The following is a 21,705-nucleotide window of genomic DNA, read 5'->3' on the forward strand; positions in this document are numbered from 1 at the left end:
ACGCTATGCATTGCAGTATAGTACCCAATGCATAGCGAATGGATAGGAAATTACTTTCCATTACCTGTGGGCTCGTGTTAGCGATATGCCCAATCGGAGAAGCACTGATTCTGCAGCATGAATAAGTGTTCGCTGCAGCGATACCATGACACGGCGGAAGGCGTTCAACCACATACTATGCGAGCCATTGTCCAGGACACCGCTGGATACGCAAGAGAAAACAGGAAGAAATCTTTATCTCACCGGGGTCCCTGGGCCAGGGGCTGGGAGTGGGAGGAGGAGGCGGAGGTGTTCTCCCAAAGTTCGCGCAAACAACGTTGTCGGTAGAGAAAGCCATGGTTGCTTCGATGTTTTTTGTTGGAGAAAGTTGAAGAGGTTTTGACTTTGAGTTAAAGAGAACTTGCGGGAATTGACTTGTTTACACTTGTGTGTAAATTGTCTTGATGAGTTGGGGAGAGAAGAAGCAATCCACGGGGCAAGTGCAGCCTCTTATACTTGACTTGTGTTGGACAAACACATTGCTTCCATCATTAGTTTTTCAGAAGAAGTTCAAGAATAAGACCATCTGGCGAAGTATCAAAGAAGACCTCGGGGCACTACAAGCTGTACAACCCCCGAAATGAGGCGATCCATTGTTGCTCAAGGTTGTATATTTGCGCCATGTTGTCGTCGGCTTTCTACTTTGACTACGCCGTATGCAAGTTACCGCTTGCTTAACCTCTAAAGCAAGACGACAAGACAAGGCCATGCTGTAAGTCGACGTTCCGTTGCCTATTGTGGAAACAGCTGTTGTTGGACAAGACACGGTTCAGGAGTCAAAGATATCCGAATATGGGTCCTGTGTATGTATTGACGCGAACTGTAGGACAGCGAGGCCAGTTCGAGAGCGGTGAAACGGTATCAACGTCCAGTTATAGACTCGTATTCCTGTTCAAGTTGACTGAATCTCGTGTTCAAGAGTCACCATCAAGGCATCGCCGAGTTGACCCTCACAGGAACAACTCGATCTCAACCCTAAGCTTGGCGATGTCCTCAGACTAATGTCATTCCGCAGGCATAGTTGGACTCTGTCCAACCATATGTCGAGTTCTCTTGCTTCGTTAATAGTTTTATGTTGCGCAAACCATGTAACGCTCGCGGCACAAAGAGATGGGTTCTTTGTACAGGGGTTTGGCCATCAACCTTTGCCTTTGCTTTAAGGAGAAGAGGTGGGTGCAAGGGTAACGTAGAGGCTGTATTGGGTCTATTGAGACAGGATTAAGTATTTCGTTAAAAATGATTGGTCCCATTGGGCTGGATCCAACGCATTTAGAACCCTTACAGCCGTTTGGACACAGCGACGGATAGCTACAGTGATGGGCCTCAAGGTCCCGAATTATTTACGTCCAGGCTCGCAAGCAATGCGTATCTTGTGGCCAGTCGGAGAGCTGATTTGAGGTATGTACTCCTCAAATGTACCATGCCGGTTTAAGATAACCTTAGGCAGGTAGGTAGAGTGCAGAGACACAGCATCATGTAGCCAGCACTAAAAGTAGAAAGGCGCAGGAGACACAAAAATGTGGTGATGCGGGATCAACAAGTGCCTGGTGTTGATCCTTTTAAGGCGCAGGATCTTCGACACACAATACACGAAGGTCCTATACCAGTCTCGTTCGAGATTATGCATTTGCTGTGTGGCAGCAAGAGTTCAGTTGATAGATAAATGAGTACCCAATTGACGTATCGGAGCTTCTGCCGGGTCAGGGAGACAATTGAAACGTGTCTCTCGACGCAGTATGACAGCAGAAGATGGCCCTGTCCCTCTTGCACTGAATATGACCGACTTCGAGTGTAAAGAGATCGAGGCCGGTTGATTTTATCGTGCGAAAAAAGTGTAAGGAGGAGAGGGGGGAGAAAAAGTCGGATCTCACAACGGGACAAGGTATAGTACAGGTACCTAGCTTCAGCACAGGCTTTGTCTCGTGTCACGTGCAGTGTGGATCTGTATCCCCCTACCTCGACCTCCACTCACTAGGTACCTCTTTAAAAACTCTTCTCACATCAATTCAATCCAAACTTCTACAACAACGCCTCTTTTTCTTGTTTGTTTGGCCTCAGCTTCGCCTCTCCGCGGTTCAGAAGCAACTTTTACCGTTTCCGATGTGACATACTCGGCTTCAATTTCTCTTCCTCTCACGCGCTCACGGTCAACGCCGATGAAGCGCCCGTTTTGTGTTCAGCTCTCAAGTCTTGGTTTCGGACTTGACATTCATCCATGCAATGCAGGATGCAGTCCTCCTCGAAAGATGCTGAACGCCCTAATGACGAGACAGACACTGCTCTAAACAAGAGAGCTAAGAAGGACCCGCGTTTGACAGTCTGTTTTTCGAGGCTGGTTTGGTGTGACGATGTCTCACTGTTTGCTACTGCTCATGCTATGCTATGCTATGCTTTGCTTCACGACTTACCCATTTCTCTACAGCATTTTCTTTCCTTTCCTTGTTCTTCAAAGTCCGCTCAGCGGCACCCACGAATTGCCTACACCTCGCGCTTTCAATGCGCATGTGTGTCAACTTTATTTTTATCGTTCGTAGTGGGAGATCAAAACCACGGTCTAGACAACCGGTCCGCTCCACCCTGATACCATAGAAGCAGTGTGGCATCAGGACTAAAATCGGGCAAACATACTTGCTCAACGTGAATAAATGTCTTGTATTTTCACATGTTTTTGAGTGACCAGTGACTCGAGGCAGGGCGTCGGACGCTGCACCAAGTACCAGCGTTACACGCAATGTCTTGCCCGTCATGAGAAATATTTGTTGGCTCATGTCATGTCATGCCATGCCATGCTCAGCATATTGATACTACCATAAGCTTCGAACGAAAAATGCTCTCTCGAGCTCACTCTGAGACACTTCCGTTACTCTGTACGGACGGAGTCGAAGTACAAGCACACATATGGCTCTCTCAGCCTCGTGTGCCGTCTGCGTGTCCCCTCGGTCGTATCATCCAAGAAAATCTAATGCCCTGTACAAAGGTGTTCGTGTCCCATAAACCGTTATACCAAGCAAAGCCTCGCATGCGCCATGTCTCTCAAGACAACGTTGATGGCCATATTTCGCCGTTCTGTCAGCACATGTCTCGGACAAATAGCCTTCCCTCAGACAAGGTCCTCGAAAATGCTTCTCTCGTCCTGGAACGATATGAGAAACCTGGCCACGAGGCGCCCTGTGTACAATGTCTGCGGATCCATAGGGAAAGGATGAGTCGACGTGTTGGGTATCATGTCGGTGGCTGCTAGAAACTGTAGCTCTTGCCCTGAGGTGAAACAGACAATAATTAGCTTTTGTGACTCTTTCCAGAACAATACTTGTCAGTCCGTTAGCAGGGTTTGAGGTTGCACTTACAGCTGTCGCCGAACAATAGTTCTCGCAGTTGAGCCGAGAACCTCACAGCCGGTCCGTCCAGCTCGCCCTTTTCGGCAAAGCTGCTGTCAAGCACAGGGTTGAAACCTTTCGAGTTGGCCTCCTTGCTGTGCGTCTGATAGACTTGGTGGAACTGGTAAGCGAACTGCTTGAAGGGCATGTTCTCGACCTCGGCACAGGTATTCAGCGCAAGGCTTCTTTCGTACTCCGGTCTGGCGCTGTTCCTCAAGTTGATTTCGTTCTGCGCGAGCACAAACGTGTCAGCTGCCGTCTCTACAGCCTCCATGAATAGGCAGAGGACGAGAAAGGCGGCCGTGCAGGGTGCCCACTCGCGTCGGGACTTCGGCTTGAGAGATCGGTTGAAGAGCTCGAATAGTGATTGTACTTCGCGATGCATCAGCTCGTCTACGATGGACTTGATCTGTCGTGCGAGGACTCGTGGGGTGACATAATTGGGGCCCTGCTCGATCATACCGACGGATCGAAGGGAGTCGGTCGTCTGTTGAGTAAGGCACAGCTGTCTTGTCATGATGTAATGCATGCAGTAGATCGACAATGCACGCTTGACCATGAGGGACTATAGTATGACTGTCAGCTCGGTTAATGATACGTCTCGCAAGGTTTTACCCACCTCAGTCTCGTCAGCATACTCCTTGACGATCCGCAGCAGTTTCGCCGGCAGGTATGTGCTTGTGATGCTATCCGTGACTTGAGCCACAAATTCTGGCTCGTTCAGAAGGTCTTGGATGTATCTCTTAGTCCGTTTCCTGAGGTTGTCCCTCTCCGCGGACTTCTCGAGGTCGATACCAAGGTTGGCTGCCTTGTTGGCCCTCAGTTCAACCTTGTTCTGTCCCAAGTTGTGTAGCTGCCAATGGTTCTGCACCTCGGCGTTAGTAGGGGTGAAGAATTTGGCTTGCAAGGCCAAAACCGTGCTGAATCGTGGTCCCGAGAATAGTTCGACGGAGCACACCTGCTCTACCCCCTGAATATGGAAACCCGCAATGTTCTCCCTAGTAAACTTGGCCATCTCTTTGCTTTCCAGATGACCGCGAATGTATACGGGGAACAGAATGGTTACGAAGTCACTGAACTGCCAGCAGACAACTTGAGGAACTTGAACCATGAGTTTCTTGCAGCTCTTGCACGGACGCTCCAGGTCGCATTTGACCTTGCGACTGTGGCAGCAGAAACAAGCACCCTGTCTTCTTACTTGCAGCGCATTCTCCTTTGTGGCATTTGCCAAAGGCCCTTTACGTCCTCGTTGACTTGTCCGGTTCATAGCTTCGAAGCACTCGAACGGGTTTTCGCGACCAGCATGAGCTGAGATGGAGTTAGGAGTCACAATGACAAACTTGCCAGATTGTTCTGCCTTCTTCTTCTTCTCGACCTTTCCGACCTTCACCTTTCGAATCGGTATCGATACCGGAGACTTTGCACTGCTGGGACTTGCTTTCGAACTGTTCATCGAGCTCGGAGAGTAATTGCTCACAGGCGATGGAGAGTTGTTGAAGTCATCCATGATGAAGATAGCATCATTACCCCTTGTGTTGGTAGGGTTCCATGGCGGAACATTGGGATCCGATTGTAGTGGCTGCTGCATGTTAAAGTTGACTTGGGGTACCTGAACCTGTTCATGCGCGTCTATCGAGAACATGTCGGCTGTGAAGTTTTGCATGAGAGCCATGTCTGCAGCAGCATCAGTATCCTGCCCTTGAGGGGAGGCCGTCCTCCGCTTCAGCATACCATTCAAGCCCTGAGGTTGGAATTGGTTCGTATTTTGCTGTGAGAAGAGATACTGCTGTGGGGTCAAGAAGTCTTGCGGTTGACTGAATCCAGCATCTGTTGTGGAAGCAAATATGTCCGTATTGGTATTGCTTGGTTGAGGCTGGAATGAAGAGGCATTGGCTGCAAAGAATGCGCTTGGGTCCATCTCTTCTAGTAACAGGGGAGAAGCGGCTGTCGGCGAAGGTGTGTTTCCAAGCATGAAGGGTGATGAGTTGTTCGCAGAGGTATATGGTGGAGGAGTGTTGCCGGCAGCATAGGGTGAGGGTGTATTGCCTGGTATGAATGGAGATGGCGTTCCATGGACATTTCCAACCATGGCGAAGCTTCCAAGGCTTCCGCTGGCAGGATCAGAAAGAAACCCGATGGACGATGGGCCAGATCCCGTTGCTGTGTAGTCGATGTACTGCCATGATTCATCGTCGGGGACAGACTCGAATTCGTAGGAGGATGAGGAGTTTGGTGACGGCCGGGAGTGTACAGAAGCCATTTTGATAGGTGTGTTTTATAGTATCAAAGGGTATATACTGTTGCCTTGATGGATACAACTTGGATAGTAGATATTGCTTGGTGATATCAAGGCCAGAGGTGAGATGATAAGGAGTAATTGTCCAGGCAATGAGATCGAATGTATATATACGGCGAATTTAGGTCTGTTAATGAGATTGGATACCACTTCTTCACTCTCTTTATGTTGAACTCGTCGAATGTCGTGACTTTGATCGTTACTCAGTGAGTGAATCCTAGTTCTTCAAGCTGTGTTGTTGTAAAGGCTCCAGTCCACTGCCACTGTCACTGTTTCAGCGCGGGAAAGAGCGCGAGATATAAGTCAAGAGGATTGCACTTTTACCAAAGCCAGACCGAAAGAAACAAACAAAAAAACAAAAAAAAACAAATAGAAAGAGGAATAAGAAAAGTCAAGTCGTCTGCTTCACTTTTCCCTCTCGGTCAACCTACTCGGACGTCTCAACGATTCCCACGCTAAACCCAAACAGCTACCGAGCCTCTGGTACCTCATCCTCTATGTGGCCTACACCCAGTTTTAAGTATCTCAGAGTGCAGGGTAAGGCCTATCGCAACCAGTCATTCATGCACATGCTCAGCTGCACTATTCCCAAACAAGTACTCAGTCAAGTGATGGATTTGTATGTATTTTCGCAGATAGTGCATCTTCTTTGCTTTGGCTGTCAGGTGGTCACTAGAACGAGTCTATCATAGAAGTGCGAGCTGTCATTCGAGATCGTACAGCAGCAATGGTAGCATTATCAATCTGTGTCTGTGACTCTCCGATTGGTACGTACGATTTCGTGCATCACAGCATGAAGGCCTCAAGCCATTGTATGGTATCGGAGCCTCATTATCAGATGACTTGTGGCCCCGAAAGCTTCACCATATTCCAGCGATCTCGACAATATCATGATTCACATGAGTATTCCCTGTCGGTTCTGGATGAATCCCAATTGAAGTTCTGGCATGGCATAGACACACAATGTTTAGCTACCCTAGGACAAGAAGATGGATCGTGAGCTAGCTACCATGCTAAGGCTGTAAAATAGAACATCTTTATTCATGGTACGTTCCACTGAAACGGCCAAGAACAATGTCAGATTATACGTACCGTATCAGGTCATATTGTATTCGTAATACATGCGGCCTCTGAAACCATATCTCCATCATCTAGTCACGAAACGCCCGTCAGCCTCCGAAAACCACGGTTGCTAGATTCCCAACTCTCACTAGGATCACACGCCCAATACATACATGCCCAATGATCAACAGTGAAAATAGAGTTGAGATGCCTGCCTCCGAGAGATCATCATCATCATCACGGCCTTCACCCCCCAAATCGTAATCCTTGCCAACCCAACCGATGCCCAACACCACCACCTTCACACTCGTCACCCAACGCCACCAACGGTTCAAACGGTTGAAATGACAGGCATGATGTGTCATGAGCTCTTCGAATCAGCTGCTGATAACTCAACTACACTGTGATTTCATCATCGTGAGTCCTGTCTGTTCTGCATTGGAGCACTCTTCTTCAAATCGAGTTAAAAAGCAATAAGTATAAACATGTGCTAGAAACCAAAAAAGGACGAGAAACAAAAGCATGACTCGTTCATATGCGAAACAAAATTCCAGAGAAAGCATAGTGCCATAAAATAAACTCCAACACGCTCAGACATTAGCCTCCCAACCGGAAAGACGGTTGCTGGGAAGGGCTGGTGCGAACCTGGCACGCCGGCCCCCTATGACCCCTAGAGAACATCGTCCGTATATGATAAACATTATCGTCCACAATGTCAAATTGTGCTTGTGGCCTCAAACCCTTTTGCCTGGGCCACATCCCTGTTTCTGATTCGTGCCGTTGTCGTCACCGGCAGACATCATGCCTCCTGTTGTAGGAGAGCATATAAACGTATATCATTAGAGTCAGTCGCTTTGAAGACTCGTGTGCTCAAGCTTGGATTCTTAAGCTCGGTACCGCGCTGCGGCACGATCCTGGATCTGCTTGTCTGTAGAAACGTATAGTCGGTCTAGGTAGTCCATCGCCGACGCATCCTTCAGGATCTTGGCCACCTGAATACCGGCCGAGATCAGCTGAAGGATGTTGCGGTCGTCCTTGAGAGGGCGACTCTGGTGCTTAGCGGCGTGTCGCATCTCGAGTGAGTTCTCGAGGATTGTGACAAACTGCTTGATCTGCCCATTGTAGAGCACTCGCGCTGGGATGCGTCGCTTTGTTGCGAGGCGCTTGAGGAGGTAAACCCATTCGGTCCATTCTCGATCCTGAGGTCGCTCAACAGGCCTCATGTCCTGAGTGAGAGGAATCGGAAACTGGTACTTGGCAACGAAATCGTATGCGCATTGCGATAGCCGGTCATTGACCTGGCTCAAAACACTGTCCTGCTCTTGGACATGAAGGTTCGTAGGCAGGTGAGGAAGTTCACGTTCCTGCATAGCAATGACATCGGGAGGTGGTCGCTGCAAGAATTGATGAGGACCGTCAAACTCGTCACGGTTTGAGGGACGTCTTTGCGATCGACCTTTGCCAGATGACTTTGACTTTCCTCCGGGAGCAGAGTTACTCATCCCATTTTCCAGGGAGTAGTCGGATAGGTTAGGTGATGCGATGATATCGTCCACCGAGTCGGTGGGTGAGTATCGATCATGGTTCTCCCAGGACTGAGAGGTAGCTCCCTTGTATGAGCCATGGGCGACAGGCTTTCCGTATGATCCTGAAGCAGGACGGGCGCTGTATGATGGAGCAGCGGGATAGGTTGACTCGGGTCGCGACATATGGCCGCCAGTACCAATGGGCAGACCGCCAGCTAGGTTATAGTTGCTTGCTGAGTAGTTGACACTTGAAGCGGCCGATGTTACTAATGATTCCGAGCTGGTATTGTTCCGAGAAGTACCATACCTTTGTGCTGAGTAAAAGCCATTGTCGAAACTGCCATGTACCGAGGGATCGGTAAATGAGCTACTGGTGAATTAGCCAACCATGATCCTTTCATACGTACAGAGACGGTCAGCAGAGGGGGAGGGGAAGGAATTCTATCTCACCTGCGAGCTGCATTCCAGGGACTGTTGGACATTGTTGAAGACTTGTAGGCATGATCTGGTTGTGCCATAGTGTACTGGCTCATCATTGTAAAAACCGCAAATAAGTGTTAATTTGGATGAGACCTGACGAGACTTGCGGCTGATAAAGAAAGAATCCACCGGCGTGAAGAAGCAACAGAATGGATCCACGTTCCCAAGTCCACGCCTTGGGTTCCAATTAAAAAAAAAAAGAGAACAAGACAGACTACCGGTAAACCGATGTTAATGGAGATGAACAGCGGACAGCTTGTACACTATGATGGGTCCCTTTGGGTCTTGAGGGGTCCCTTGGGCAGTGAATGATCCTGGACCTGGGTTCCTTTTCTTCCAAAAGACAGGCTGGGCTGGGCTAAGTCTCTTCTCCAGGGTCATCCACGACGGTTGACTAGGGTTTCCTTTTTTTTTTTTTTTTTTGATGGTGATGAAATTCCCTGAGTCCTGGGTCCTGGATTCTGGGTCCTCCTGCTGGGCTGGACTAGGTTGGCGGCTGTACAGTAGAACGTATGTAGGCGGTGTGACCTTTGTGACCTGTGGTCTGTGGTAAGGTATGTATGGATGTGGTCCAGGCAGATGGATCACGCTGAGATGGCCGTTTCCAGGAAGAGCAGGAAAAAAAGAAACTAGGTAAACTTCGCGGAATAATAGTGAAGAAGCACTAAGACAGTAGTGCAAGATCCTTGGAGGCGCTTCTGAGCGAACCAGTTGCAGGTGAAGCTGTTGAACAAGCTGATCTGAACCGAACTGGTATAGAATTGAAAGAGAATCTGGAGGAGTGAAGCTCGGAATGGGGATGATTTATGTTCGTCCGTGAGGCTGCAAGGGATCAAGGTAAGGTACAGACAGAGACGGGGGCGACGCATGTCATGAAGCGAAACCCTTGTCGCGAGGGATGGATGGCGATGGAAAAAAGCGATGCCCCATTCACTAGTGAGTGACTTGGTTAGTCTAGTCAGTCGAGTTGAGTAGTGAGTAGCCTGTAGTAGTGCGCTGTAGTGGTAGGTAGGCTAGTAGGCAGTGGGCAGTGACAGGGACCAGGCGTGAAGCAAGTCAGTGATGAGATGGCCCAAAATCAATCCTCTTTCTGCTAAGATTTGCAGTAGAATTCGCCCCAGAATCCCATTCCTTTAACGTTTTGGAGGGTGTCAATCCGGCGCTTCGGAGGTTGGTTGCGTACCTGAGGAGAGAGAGTCAATTTAATTGATATCGGCAAATATCTTGACTTTTTGGATGGCGCAAGCAGCCTAACTGCGAAGCGAAAATAACCCACGAGCGAACCCTGTCTCTGATCCAAAGCCAACAAAGCCAGGGTCGGTGACGTCCTGTGTGCCCAGTTTGAGTCGTAGCCATTAACCATTAACCAACATTCAGTATGAAATACCTTACCTATCCCACGACGATACCTACTGGACATATTGTGTAGCCAGAGAACCGAGTGGAGAGTGGAGAGGTATCGTCAGTGGGAGTACTGATACTGAGTGCCGGGTTACCCCAGAGTGCCTAACAAAGTAAACCCAAAAAGTCACTGCCTCGGCCGTGACAAATTGAGAGTGACTGGGTGACCGAGTACATTGGCATTGGGCGCTCAAGCATTGTTGCCCAAGCAAGCGAGGCGCGTTGGCATCCATCCAACACTGGCTGATCTCATCCATGAGAGATTGACAGAGCAGAGTGAGTGCTGTGCTGTACTGTACTGTACTGTATGTACGTACGAACAGGGTAGTACCTGGAACCGTTGAGAAGCGGTCAATCGATATCAACCAACAATGGGACTCTATAGACGTTTAGAGACTAACGTTCAGGTAACTAAAACGTCCAGGTCAGGCACCAAGGCATGTTGTCTTGCGTATGTAAGTGAACCCGACAGGGCTTCGATTGATGCCCACTGACCACCTCTATCTTGAATCACGGGACGGGAGCCCGAGCGACAATGGGCAATGGATGGTTGGGTACTGGCTTTTGAGTTTGTTTGGGCTCCGTTCCTTGTTTGTTGTTGCTGCTCAGGATACTGATACTGTAGCCACACATACACAACTTGACCCCCACCAACTCATCGATTAATTGACTGTCAGCAGACCACCCTCAGCAAGGCGGAATTGTCGAGTCTGGGGGTTGACTGTTATACCAGTAACGGGACGTTTTGTGATTGGGTCTGAGTTGTTAATGATAGAGGAACGATATGAACAAAGGCTGACAGCATTTGACGAACTGCGGTTATCATGGACCATCATCATCAGTTACATCCATTGCCTGTCTTTGATTATTGGGTAAATGCCATCTCGCTCAGCGGATTACTCTGTGCCTTCGTGCAAGAACAAGAAGCCCTCCTCGATTTGGAAATGGGCGACACAATGGTCTGACGCTGATGCAAACGCCAATAATCTACAACGTCAATAGTTACTCCACCAGCCCTGTCGTGGCCCTCGAGGCTCGTGGCATCTCTCGGCAGCTGGCAACGGGACGAAGAAAGGGTCTGCCCGCCTCAACCGGCCGAGTTCAGCTGTGTTGATTGTGAGGCGGATGTACGTGTGTACATAGTACTATGTATCAAGTCTGTGGATCAAAGATATCGGATAAATTCTCGGTTCTGGAGTCGACAGCCGGACAACTTCAAAGGCTGAGAGGCTAGATATTGACCGCCTCGTGGACGGCGGCATCTGCTCACATCGATTCCCCATATTCCATTAGCCGAAGCAGGGCTGTCCACTGGAAAGATGCCAGATCACTAGTTACCATGACATGGGCAAATGCATGTGACCCGATCTGCGGAACCCAAGCCAAATGTTCCATGTCAATTCAATTGTCGCTTGTTTGATTGACATGGAGGAGATGAGGTGGCACAGCCGAAGTGTACGACGATGCCTTTTATCATGCCGACTCTCCTCAGCCACTCATAATAACCTTATTCTTTCGACGAGTCGGTAAATTCTCTTCTTCTTTCTTATTTTCCTTGGCTTTGCTCAAAACACTCACACCCACTCACCCGTGTCCCTGCCTCGCAATCGCTCGCCTCGCTGCTGATTAGTATCACCATAGCCTCGATCAGGATCTCGGCCCATCCGCTCGAACTAGCTCAGCTTTGATAAAAGACATGCTTTGTTCAGCTTGCCTTCCCAGTCACCGGTAGGCCACCGAATTCCTCAATCTTTTTCTGGATACGATATGGTGAGCTTCGATTGTTTCACCCATCGTCCTCGACACCCTGGACTCATCTAGCCCTAGGTCTTCAACACGAGGTTCACCAGCCTCTCTTATTCCAGAATCTCAGGTAATTTCAGGACACGAGACAACCTCCCTTGCTGAGAAGACAAACTGCGTCATTGTCTCTCCTATCTAAGGCTGAACAAGACCGTGTCTCGCGCCGCCGCTTACTAGCACGTGGTCCATGGCTGAAAGAACACGAGCTATTCTTTCGGTAGCAGGCGTTCGTCAACGCAGTCCCCCCTGTTGACATCTGGAAAGGCCCAAAATAGACATCGATCCCCACACTCTGTCCACTAACAGTTGAGCGACAGACACTTTAACAGTCAGCTCCGAGAGGCGGGCCCCCACACCGACGCCTCAACCGCTCCGCTCCGAGTTGGAGATTCGGCCGCTTTCGGTATCGCGAGAACCTCCTTTGCTATTTCGTGGTACGAGACAACGAAAAGAGCAACTGCCAATTGGGGGTGATTGGCTTGTATAGAGAATCGCCTCCTTTCAGGGGGTGTCGAATCGCTTCCGCGTTAGTCCATGCCACTGGGTCGCATGCTGAGCATGATATCCTCATCTTCGTGTTTATTTCCAACGGCCAACCGCTATCCAAAAGATTGAGCCAACATTGTGATCTTGCCCCTGTGGCGATGAGGCTACGGTTTGAAATAGCTGTCGCCGTGCGTATTATATGTGACGTAGCAGCTTCTCAAGGACGTAAATTGTAGGTCCACCGGAAAAACGAGACATTTTATTCCAGCCCATTTTCTCTGCAGGCGGCCGACTTTTCTCTGAGTATGGCCTCACTGATCTCATCAACCCCGGGCAGAAATGAAGCCTCTACGGGTTTTGTGAACAAGCCCCCGCCACTGGGGACCTAGCGAGTCATGGGGCTAAGAGAATCAGTGATATTTGATTGGGTAGAGACCCTGCAGCCTTCGTCTAGGAAAACGAGCTTTGCTCCCTTGAAATCTATTTGGGGATATCCCGCCTACTGGCGTGGATTGTATCGGGCAAAGGCTGGTCCTCAATACGAAGGAATTCTTGAATTGCCTGCCTCTGTTTTCTTTGGACCGTGTCAGCCGTGCTTCAAGACTACGCTTCTCGTGGAATATTTCCTCTCGACTGCCCCCAAGTCATTGGCGAGGCGTCTGGTGATGTACGGAGCCTACATTAGCAACATGTAAACGAAGCCACTGTTGTCCATAATCAGTCCCAGAAAAGATATACCGCATAGCCACTGAGGAATGCCAAGATAACATCATGGCGCCGCCAAAGGACAAAGAACGAAAGAGAAAGTTTCATCGGAGAAGCAAAAACGGATGCACTCGATGCAAGGCCAGGCATGTGAGGTGCGACGAGCAAAAGCCGCTTTGGTATGTTAAACTTCCGGTCTTACTCGTGGAACAATCGATACTTTCCCCTCGTTTTCTTGTCGTTGCTGCAAGGCTACGCGAGGCTCCCGCGTGGAATAGACGAGCTTTGCATGAGGCTCCGGTCGGTTGAGTCGTAAGCCTTGTAGGACTGACTAACAAATATTGCCAACACAGCACCAATTGCCTTCAGACGGGAAGTGAATGCATATATCCGACTCCAGAACAACCACTCCCATCCAATGATTCGTCACCTTCGCCATCATCGTCGTCCAGCAATGTTGCTCTGGGGAGCTTTGGGTCCCAAATGGCACTTACCGAGTCAACGGCACCGGCATCGCCAGGGATGAGCAATGCCCTCAATAACTACGTCGGAGGCTCCTTCGATGCTCTTCCGGAGCACTCCAAACGCCTTCTGCGACATTGTAAGTCACTTTGCTGAGAGAAATACTCGTCCCACAGGGTTAACGTCTTGTACTAGTTTCACAGTACACGGTTTGGGGTTCGAGACCTGTTGCTCGGGAGCTGGAATCTTCAGCGTGCGTCAACCTGGTCGTTGGGTCGATATGACCTGTTAAACACATTGAACTGACAGCCTGCTAGAATACAAAAATCGTTCGAGAACCCTGGCTACATGCACATGTGCCTCATGCTATCAGCGTGTCAGTGGGCATGGGTTACCGGTTCGATGGACGAGGTCAGGATCCCATTCCTGTACCATAAAGCAGCAACCTATCAATTCGCGAGAGAGCAGCTCCAGAGTCCTGAATTGGCACAGAGCGGAGACACTATGTTGGCTATATCTGCGCTTGCGCTGACTGAGGTATGGATATCCTTTGTTAACGTCCGACCCACTAGTCAATCGTCACTAACAATCTGTGATCAAGGGCGCGATAGGAGAACTGGACGCCTCCTCAAGACACTTGAAGGGTATACAATCTGCAGTGAAGGAGTGGAATAGGGTTGTCGATCCAGTGCCGACGTTGCCCCAGAGAATGCTCAAGATGTTAGTTCTATTGGAGGATCATAGCGCTAACAATGATGTTTGCTGACATTTGTTCAGGGTCGGAGAAGGACTACGAACCGGAAAAGCAGGCCAGCTCGTGAACGTGCCCGAATACCAACCAACCTTTATGGCTCTCCTATTTGCGTCGATATGGGATATCACAGCGCTGCCGCCACGCGAAGCTCCGAGATATGGCTGGTGGGAAGATCTCGAAACCCCAGCGGCCAGACTTTGGCAAAATCATACCAGAGACCTCAACCTCAACTATGAGATTTCAAGAGGTTTCAGCGCGAGTCAATATGTACCACGAATCTTGAACGGCGACCCTAAAAGTAGCCGAACAAGTTTCATAGCGACCTTCTTCTATCTTTGTTCTGAGCTGGGCGACAGATACTTCGATGTAACCATGATCGACTGGCTCCTTGAACAACTCATAGACGATGTTAATGCAGGCGAAGAACATCTAAGGATGAGTGAATGGACACAGTCACTCTGGTTATTTTGCGTACTGTTTGGTGCGTCCATAGCATTCACTGGCCGGGCCAATAATGTAATCGAAGAAAGACAACTGAGCAAATGGCGAGGCGTTTACGGCGACAAAATGAAACTGGCCAGTCGAGAGCTGGGAATCAAAAGCTGGCAGTCAGCCCGGGCGATGCTGGCTGAAGTGGTGGGAGGGATAGACGGCGAATTAGAAAAGGGTCTAGAGGAGTTATGGAACGAGGGGATATCAGGAGAGACATCGGGCGAGAGCAGTGCAAGTCCAGCAGTAGTAGAGCTGTCAGAATCCGACTAAGCCATGCTTCGTCACCTCGACTGAGTTGGCGTCTGACTGCTTGAAAATAGAGTGGGAGCAAGCTAGGTGATGTGTGGATGCGAGCTATCACATAATTTTGGTGTTGGCACATCGTGGTTCAAGGCCAATGAGAAGGGTCGATGAGATATCCGGAAGATAGACATCGGCTGGGCTGACGGTAGAATGCGAGGTCATCAACTCATAGAATACATAGAGTTTTCCGTGGAGGAAGAGATGAAATTCAGATGGGTACCTTAGGTAGGTACCTAGTGTTCAACAACAACAAAGCTGAGACGGTTTCACTATCACGTGGAGTGGCGGGCCGCTTCCCGCTTTCTCCTTTCCTTCCATTGTTCCTTCTAGCAACTTTCCCAGGTAGGAAATACGGGGAATGGACGGGGTGGAGGGAAAGGAAGGCACGGAACGGCGCTCCCGTTGAAGAAGGGAAGGAAGTACGGTACTGTACGGTAAACTCAAAATCGCGGGTGGCTCGGACTTCCATATCAGGGCCCATCAATCAAACATCAACAACGCATCGAATCGAGATGATTTTGCCTGAACTTCGTCTCCTTTCTATGCTCACCTGCGTCAGTCAGTATCGGCAGACGCCGGCCTGGTCAGTGTTTCCAGCGACAATGCCTCTTCACCAACCATTTCTGGGACTGGGCCATCTTATGACTTGATTGTTTGGGCTTGTCGTCTCGCCATCTTCTCTCATTCTGCCATCGCGCCTCAGCCGCCTGATTTTGTATTTGCATGTGCATTTGACACACTCTTGACCGCAGTTGTGTGTCATGTATGCATGCCACGAGCGATTCGCTGGCCCATTTCGTAGCCCGCTCTCATCATTCTAACGGACATCAAAGGCCTACTAAAAACAGACCAAGGCCTACCCCGCCTGTTGCGGTCTGCTACATGAGCAATCACAGGACGTAGATAAAGCACCTGGGTGATAAGCGGCGTGCTCGGTGTGCCGTCTGTTGCATATTGGCTCACAGGATGTGGCCTGGTTGGCAATGGTTGCTTTGTATAATCCACCCATGCTGACTTGGCCGCAGGACTTGAGAGTAAAGGAGGGTCACTTCTGACAATAGAGCAGCGGGCCACGGCCACAAAGACATGGCCAAACTCTGACAGAGACGAGAATGACAGAGTTTCTCGTTAACTCGCGACTTGTAAATCCTCGAGACTGTGGTGGAAGTGATCGTCAGGAGCCTGGCTCTGAGATACTTTGCGGTCCAATACGGAGGCCGCTGTGCCCGACACTAGTTTTCATCCCAAGGACAAATGCCTCAATGATCAGCCTCAGTAATTAATCGTTCGCAACACAGGCGAAATGACCATCTGGACGCAATCTCGGCCAACCTCTCATTTTCTCTCCCGTCGACCATGTTTCCTCACATCTTTTCGCAACGCATCCGTGTCCAACTTGGTTTTGCGCTCACGCAGATGCAGTGATGCGTTGTCCAACAGCCATTATCCCTTCCTCTCATAGGTTGATGCTAGGTGATAGGATAACGGACCAGGCCTTATCTCCACCCTGACCCATCCTAAATCAGGGAAGTTAACCAGTCGCTCGTCGCTTTGGCCCATCCCTTCTGTGCTGATCCTTGCAATAGTCCAACACACCGGTTTCTGCACTCTGAAATCACAAACGCCAACTCACTCCTGCGACCAGACAATGGCCGCGTTTTGCGGCAGTTACATGGATAGTGGAACCCTGTCGTGTTAGCAGGTCAGGCTTCTATGACAATAAAACCCGCAGGATCCCTCGTTGCCCAACTTCTCCCTTCTGTTCCTTAATTTTCCTGCCCAACTCTCGCCTCTTACTACCCAACCCACCACTCAGTCTCATCCTTCATAGACTACCAAGCCTTTCTTACCCTTCTTTCTCACACAACTATCAAAGTTTTCAATCTTCCACCTGGAATTGAAAGCAACCCAATCAGCCTAAGGATACATCCTGTCGCGCAACAACACCAACAACTCGACAGATTGCCATTGGCCTGAACGTGCAAGACAACGTCCTAACGTTGTTCTTTGCTGATCCACGAGCTCAATTTTGCTCTCCATTCCGAGGATACAATGACTGTTACTCTTGTGACACAGCCTGCTTCCATGCACGCTTTCAAGAACTCTGACCTCGATGAGGTTCACTCGTTGTCCAGGTACTGTTTTTCTTACTCTTCCCTGGGAGGCTCGCATTTGCTTTTTAAGTCATGTTGCTCGCAAATCATGTATACCGACAATCTTGCTTCACTCTATCCAAGGATACCAAGCCAGGAAAACTGTATCCAACTCTCGACCCAAGGATATGTCCCGGAACTCTTCTCTGGATCTCAAAGGACCTTGATATATCCATGGATGATCACGACAACAAGCCCCTGGACTCAATTTGACTGGATCTGTCCGCCCGGACATGAAACAATAATATTATATACTGGCCATGAGCCTCGTGAGTATTGCCCGCTTTCAAATTGAATCAGCAGCTCTTCGCCTGGAGGTCAAACCTGGACTTTTCATGGACCACAAGGATTTCTCTTCCGGATATCAGGAGTCGACCCAAGGACAATGGACCCTTTCTTCTGATCTCGTTTTCTGGATATGGACCTTTCATATGCGGATTGTATTTCGACAGGACATCACGACCCATAGACTTTCGCCTGGACTCTGCTCCTTCTGTACCGCTTAGCGGTGTTAGACATCAAGGTAGCATCTGGCTTAATGGCCTGCAATCCAATTTGATTGCTTCGTGCAGCCGCACTGGACTTCCATTCATGGACACCAATTATGTTTTCCACTGGACGTTCTCTGCCGGACCACAATGGTTACCGAGGATCTCATTGTTCTGCTCAATCGACACTGGAATCTCAACATCGACAATACATGATGCTATACCAACTTGTTTTTCTGCGAATACTTAGATTGATGGACTGGACTTGACGACAACAGATTCAACATTCCCAACCTGCCAATGGAACACTGCCGGATTCGATGTGATTTGATTACGTATTGACGACCTTGCCTGGCTACAACAATGATCCATGGATGGCCCGACCCACAGGATTTCGACAGAATGCAAGATCTAATCCTAGGCTATGCTTCACACTGTCATACTTGGTCTGTAAACTAATGCCACATGAAGATTGTCTCGAATGCTAACCTAGTAACAGATTCAAAGTTGATTCCGAGTTATGACTTCAGTCTTGTTTCTTGCTGTTTTATTTTTGCTTTTCTCTGTTTTTACATTGCGACGAACGGGACACTGACCCTTCCCCAGCGATTATAGCTACTCTCAGCCTGCATTGGCCCACAACACTGGACTCTTTTCTTTTTCTTCTCAAACAGAACCATCAGCGGACCTGTTGACAGGTTCGTCATGGGCCACGACAGTAGAAGGACCACAGAACTTTCAAGATTTCTCAGACAATGGATCCGCCCATTCCGGAGAAGCCGAGGAGTTTATTTTCACATCTGGCCATGCTACGCCCCGAGGAACCAGGGTGCCTTCCCAAGGAAACTGGTCCACATCCAGGACTACCGCTTCTGTGACCCAAGGTGGACAAGCCATGTCCAGGGTGAGCTCAAGCAGGTCTAGCGGCTCTTCGCTGTCACAATCATCACATCTGTCCAGCATGGACTTCACAGGTAATGCTTCCGCTCTTCAGACTGGAACCCAGACCGGTGCTACCTTGCATGGGATTGATACTTGCCTCCTGGACCCCACCGATGGTATTACGAACCAGATGTACTGGCCCGGTTACTCCCTTGACGGTGGACTAAACGGTGATGCTACCTTTTCTCTTCCCGATGCCAACCCTCTGCATGTCGTTCCCTCTCACATGCAGCTCGGTCCTGATGTTTCCCTGGTCGAGAACTCTCCTCCCAGCCCTTGGGACTGCTTTTCTAGCTCCATCTCTCGATCATCTTCTCCCAACACTATTGAGGATTTGTGGTTCCCTAACCAGAGTCCAAACTCATCTCCTGAGATTCAGTGCCAGTCACCGAGGTACGTAGCCCCCAACCGCATAGTGACCCCTGATCCGGTTTCTTACCAAGTCGACCGTTCTAGCCTGGATCGGAACCTCCCTTTGATATCTGAAGATGCCAATGGAAAGGCCATGCCCACTTTTGACGAGCTTCCTGCTGCCACCTCTGCCTTCACCGGTCCACGACGACAGAACAGCGATGGTGAGTCAGCTCGGGACCATGACCTATACAAGAAGGCCGCTCCATACGAGGATGGACTTTACCACTGCCCATGGGAAGGACAACCAAGCTGCAACCACCGACCCGAGAAGCTAAAGTGCAACTATGAGTAAGAATTAGAATTCTATTCAATGAGACAATGTATACTGACTGAGCTAGCAAATTTGTGGACTCCCACTTGAAGCCCTACCGCTGCAAGGCTGAGTCGTGCGAGGGCGCCCGCTTCTCGTCGACTGCTTGCCTCCTCCGCCATGAACGTGAGGCCCACGGACTCCATGGTCATGGAGACAAGCCTTTCCTCTGTGTTTATGAGGGCTGTGAGCGCGCCGTTCCTGGAAATGGATTCCCTCGCCAGTGGAACTTGCGTGACCACATGAAGCGTGTTCACAACGACCACGGAAGCTCCAGCGGCTCACCTACAACTGGATCTGCTCAGCCTGCTAAGGGACGTAAGCGCAAGACTGAGACTGCCGAGGCTCAGACTTCCAACAGCCGCAAGGCGACTGTCAAGTCTATGCCTCCTCCCCCGGAGCCCAAGGAGAACATGACCCAGCCCCTCATTGACCAGTGGATGGAGCACCGCAAGGCTGTGGAGAGCCTCATGCGAAACCTCATCAAGCCTGAGGATACCCAGAATCTCCAGCACATCGGAACTCTCCAGAACCGTCTGGGTTCCATGATGAAGCTCACCAACGACCTCAATGCCATCAACAACCCAGGAAACACGCTGGTTGGCACTGGCTGAATGATTTGTAAGTAGTTGTCTGGACGTATAGACCTGATCAAACTAACCATATGTCAGACATGCGAGTCTTGTCTGCTACCGAAAAACACCGAAATTGATTTGTGCAAGTGCACAGGCAGAGAAAAGAAGTCCGTCTAATATAGAGACAAATTCTGAATCTCGAAGACGTCCCAAGGAACGGGCAGTGATGCCATTGATCTACGGCAGAAGGACATGTCCAGCCCAGTAGACTCTTTCCTAGGAACGGATGCACTGCATTACAACCGGAATCCATCAATCCAAGGACAAGGACCACAGATGTCAACCAAAGGATTGCGCTATCACTGCGCCAGGATGATAACAGAGTCCCTGTTACGGGAGAAACACCAAGGACTTCAGAGTCGAGCTTAGAAGAAAAAGGGGGGACGTCGCGAGGATGACAACAGACACATCGATCACTCTGATATGAGTTTGATACAGATTTCACAGTGAGCAAGTACAACAACAACAACAGATGGCCCTTGACAACAGAAAAGGGTAGCAGATTTAGACACTTTGTTTGGGAGGAATTTTGATATTGATAGCATCGCTGCAGATAGGATTTGAGTTCAATCGATTTTTTTCTTAGAAGAGTCTGGTAACATGTGGGTGTAATTGTGCAAACGTTTTTGAGAATGGCCTGACATAGTTACGGCGTATGGGTCGACAGTATTCATAGCCCGACTAAGTGACATTGTCAAACGGAACAGGGCCATTTTCTTATCCATGTACATGGTTTCAAGGTCCGAGATTCATTGCAGATACATCGTAGATGCGGTATCCAAGGGCGAGAAACAAGTCAAGATCAGCGGTGAAACCTGTAGTTTTTCGGGAGAATCAGGGCCATGGTATCCGGGACCAGATCGTGGGGATAGTGAATGCAGCTCCTCCGTTTCGGGATTGTTTTCCCCTCCACTGCCTCCGTGGTTGAGGCTTACCTTACTCACCCCGCGTCACCGGAACTGTAGAGATTATGATTTATAGAGGTCAAGGTCGATAGATGACACGACAACTGCGTTGAGTAGCTCCGAGATGTCGGCTCGGTCACGGTCTCGGTGGTTTCAGCACATAGCATCCAATCCATCTCGTACATTAGTAGTCAAGGTTGCTAGTTAGTGGAGGCCAATGGTGGCTGTTAGGGTCCTTGAGCCTCCACTATGACGCTACTGCGTTGGATCAGCCAAAGGGAAAAAAAGAAAAACGACACGGCAGAGAACCGTCTGGAAGTCTTTTGGTTTGGTCTGTATATATGTCACATCAAATTGCGTTACTGGGTAGTGATTGACGGACAAGTGGATGAAGGAGAGAAACGGAGGGGCAGCGTATAAGGAACGGTAACAAGCTCCGAGCTCTGCCGCATGGAAGAGAGAGGGTCAAAGTGTTCCTGTAAGTGCTATCTGGGTGTTGAGCTACCTATTACCTATAGAGGGAATATGAATGAACTGGCTGCTCTGACCAGGAATACACATACTATGGTGTCATTGTACTCTATTATCCCCCTGACAATCTACTAAATCCAAAACTGAATCCATTGATCCATATCCTGGTTATCTGTCGATAATTCATGACCTGACTTGATC

The 21,705-nt window shown here is 49.4% G+C and overlaps 4 protein-coding genes across 4 annotated transcripts; 2 read left to right on the forward strand and 2 right to left on the reverse strand.

The window, feature by feature from the left end:
* Positions 1-3,139: 3,139 nt before the first annotated feature.
* Positions 3,140-5,676, reverse strand: FMAN_04840 (uncharacterized protein; the record flags this gene model as incomplete). The annotated part of the gene is made up of 4 exons (XM_041828406.1): positions 3,140-3,297; positions 3,387-3,981; positions 4,036-5,090; positions 5,148-5,676. The coding sequence occupies 4 exons, from the start codon at positions 5,674-5,676 to the stop codon at positions 3,140-3,142; spliced, it is 2,337 nt and encodes a 778-aa protein (XP_041679272.1).
* A 1,982-nt stretch (positions 5,677-7,658) lies between these two features.
* Positions 7,659-8,836, reverse strand: FMAN_04839 (uncharacterized protein; the record flags this gene model as incomplete). Its single annotated transcript, XM_041828407.1, has 3 exons — positions 7,659-8,547; positions 8,608-8,667; positions 8,751-8,836. The coding sequence occupies 3 exons, from the start codon at positions 8,834-8,836 to the stop codon at positions 7,659-7,661; spliced, it is 1,035 nt and encodes a 344-aa protein (XP_041679273.1).
* Positions 8,837-13,241: 4,405 nt separating this feature from the next.
* FMAN_04838 (uncharacterized protein) lies at positions 13,242-15,153 on the forward strand (the record flags this gene model as incomplete). The annotated part of the gene is made up of 6 exons (XM_041828408.1): positions 13,242-13,354; positions 13,529-13,776; positions 13,841-13,890; positions 13,947-14,174; positions 14,239-14,357; positions 14,415-15,153. 6 exons carry the CDS (start codon positions 13,242-13,244, stop codon positions 15,151-15,153), a joined length of 1,497 nt encoding a protein of 498 aa, XP_041679274.1.
* Positions 15,154-17,238: 2,085 nt separating this feature from the next.
* On the forward strand, positions 17,239-20,107 carry FMAN_04837 (uncharacterized protein; the record flags this gene model as incomplete). The annotated part of the gene is made up of 4 exons (XM_041828410.1): positions 17,239-17,321; positions 18,434-19,162; positions 19,226-19,471; positions 19,522-20,107. The coding sequence occupies 4 exons, from the start codon at positions 17,239-17,241 to the stop codon at positions 20,105-20,107; spliced, it is 1,644 nt and encodes a 547-aa protein (XP_041679275.1).
* Between the last annotated feature and the right edge of the window lie 1,598 nt (positions 20,108-21,705).

This window comes from Fusarium mangiferae (assembly GCF_900044065.1).
Source record: "Fusarium mangiferae strain MRC7560 genome assembly, contig: FMAN_scaffold003, whole genome shotgun sequence".
In the NCBI taxonomy this organism is placed as follows: domain Eukaryota; kingdom Fungi; phylum Ascomycota; class Sordariomycetes; order Hypocreales; family Nectriaceae; genus Fusarium; species Fusarium mangiferae.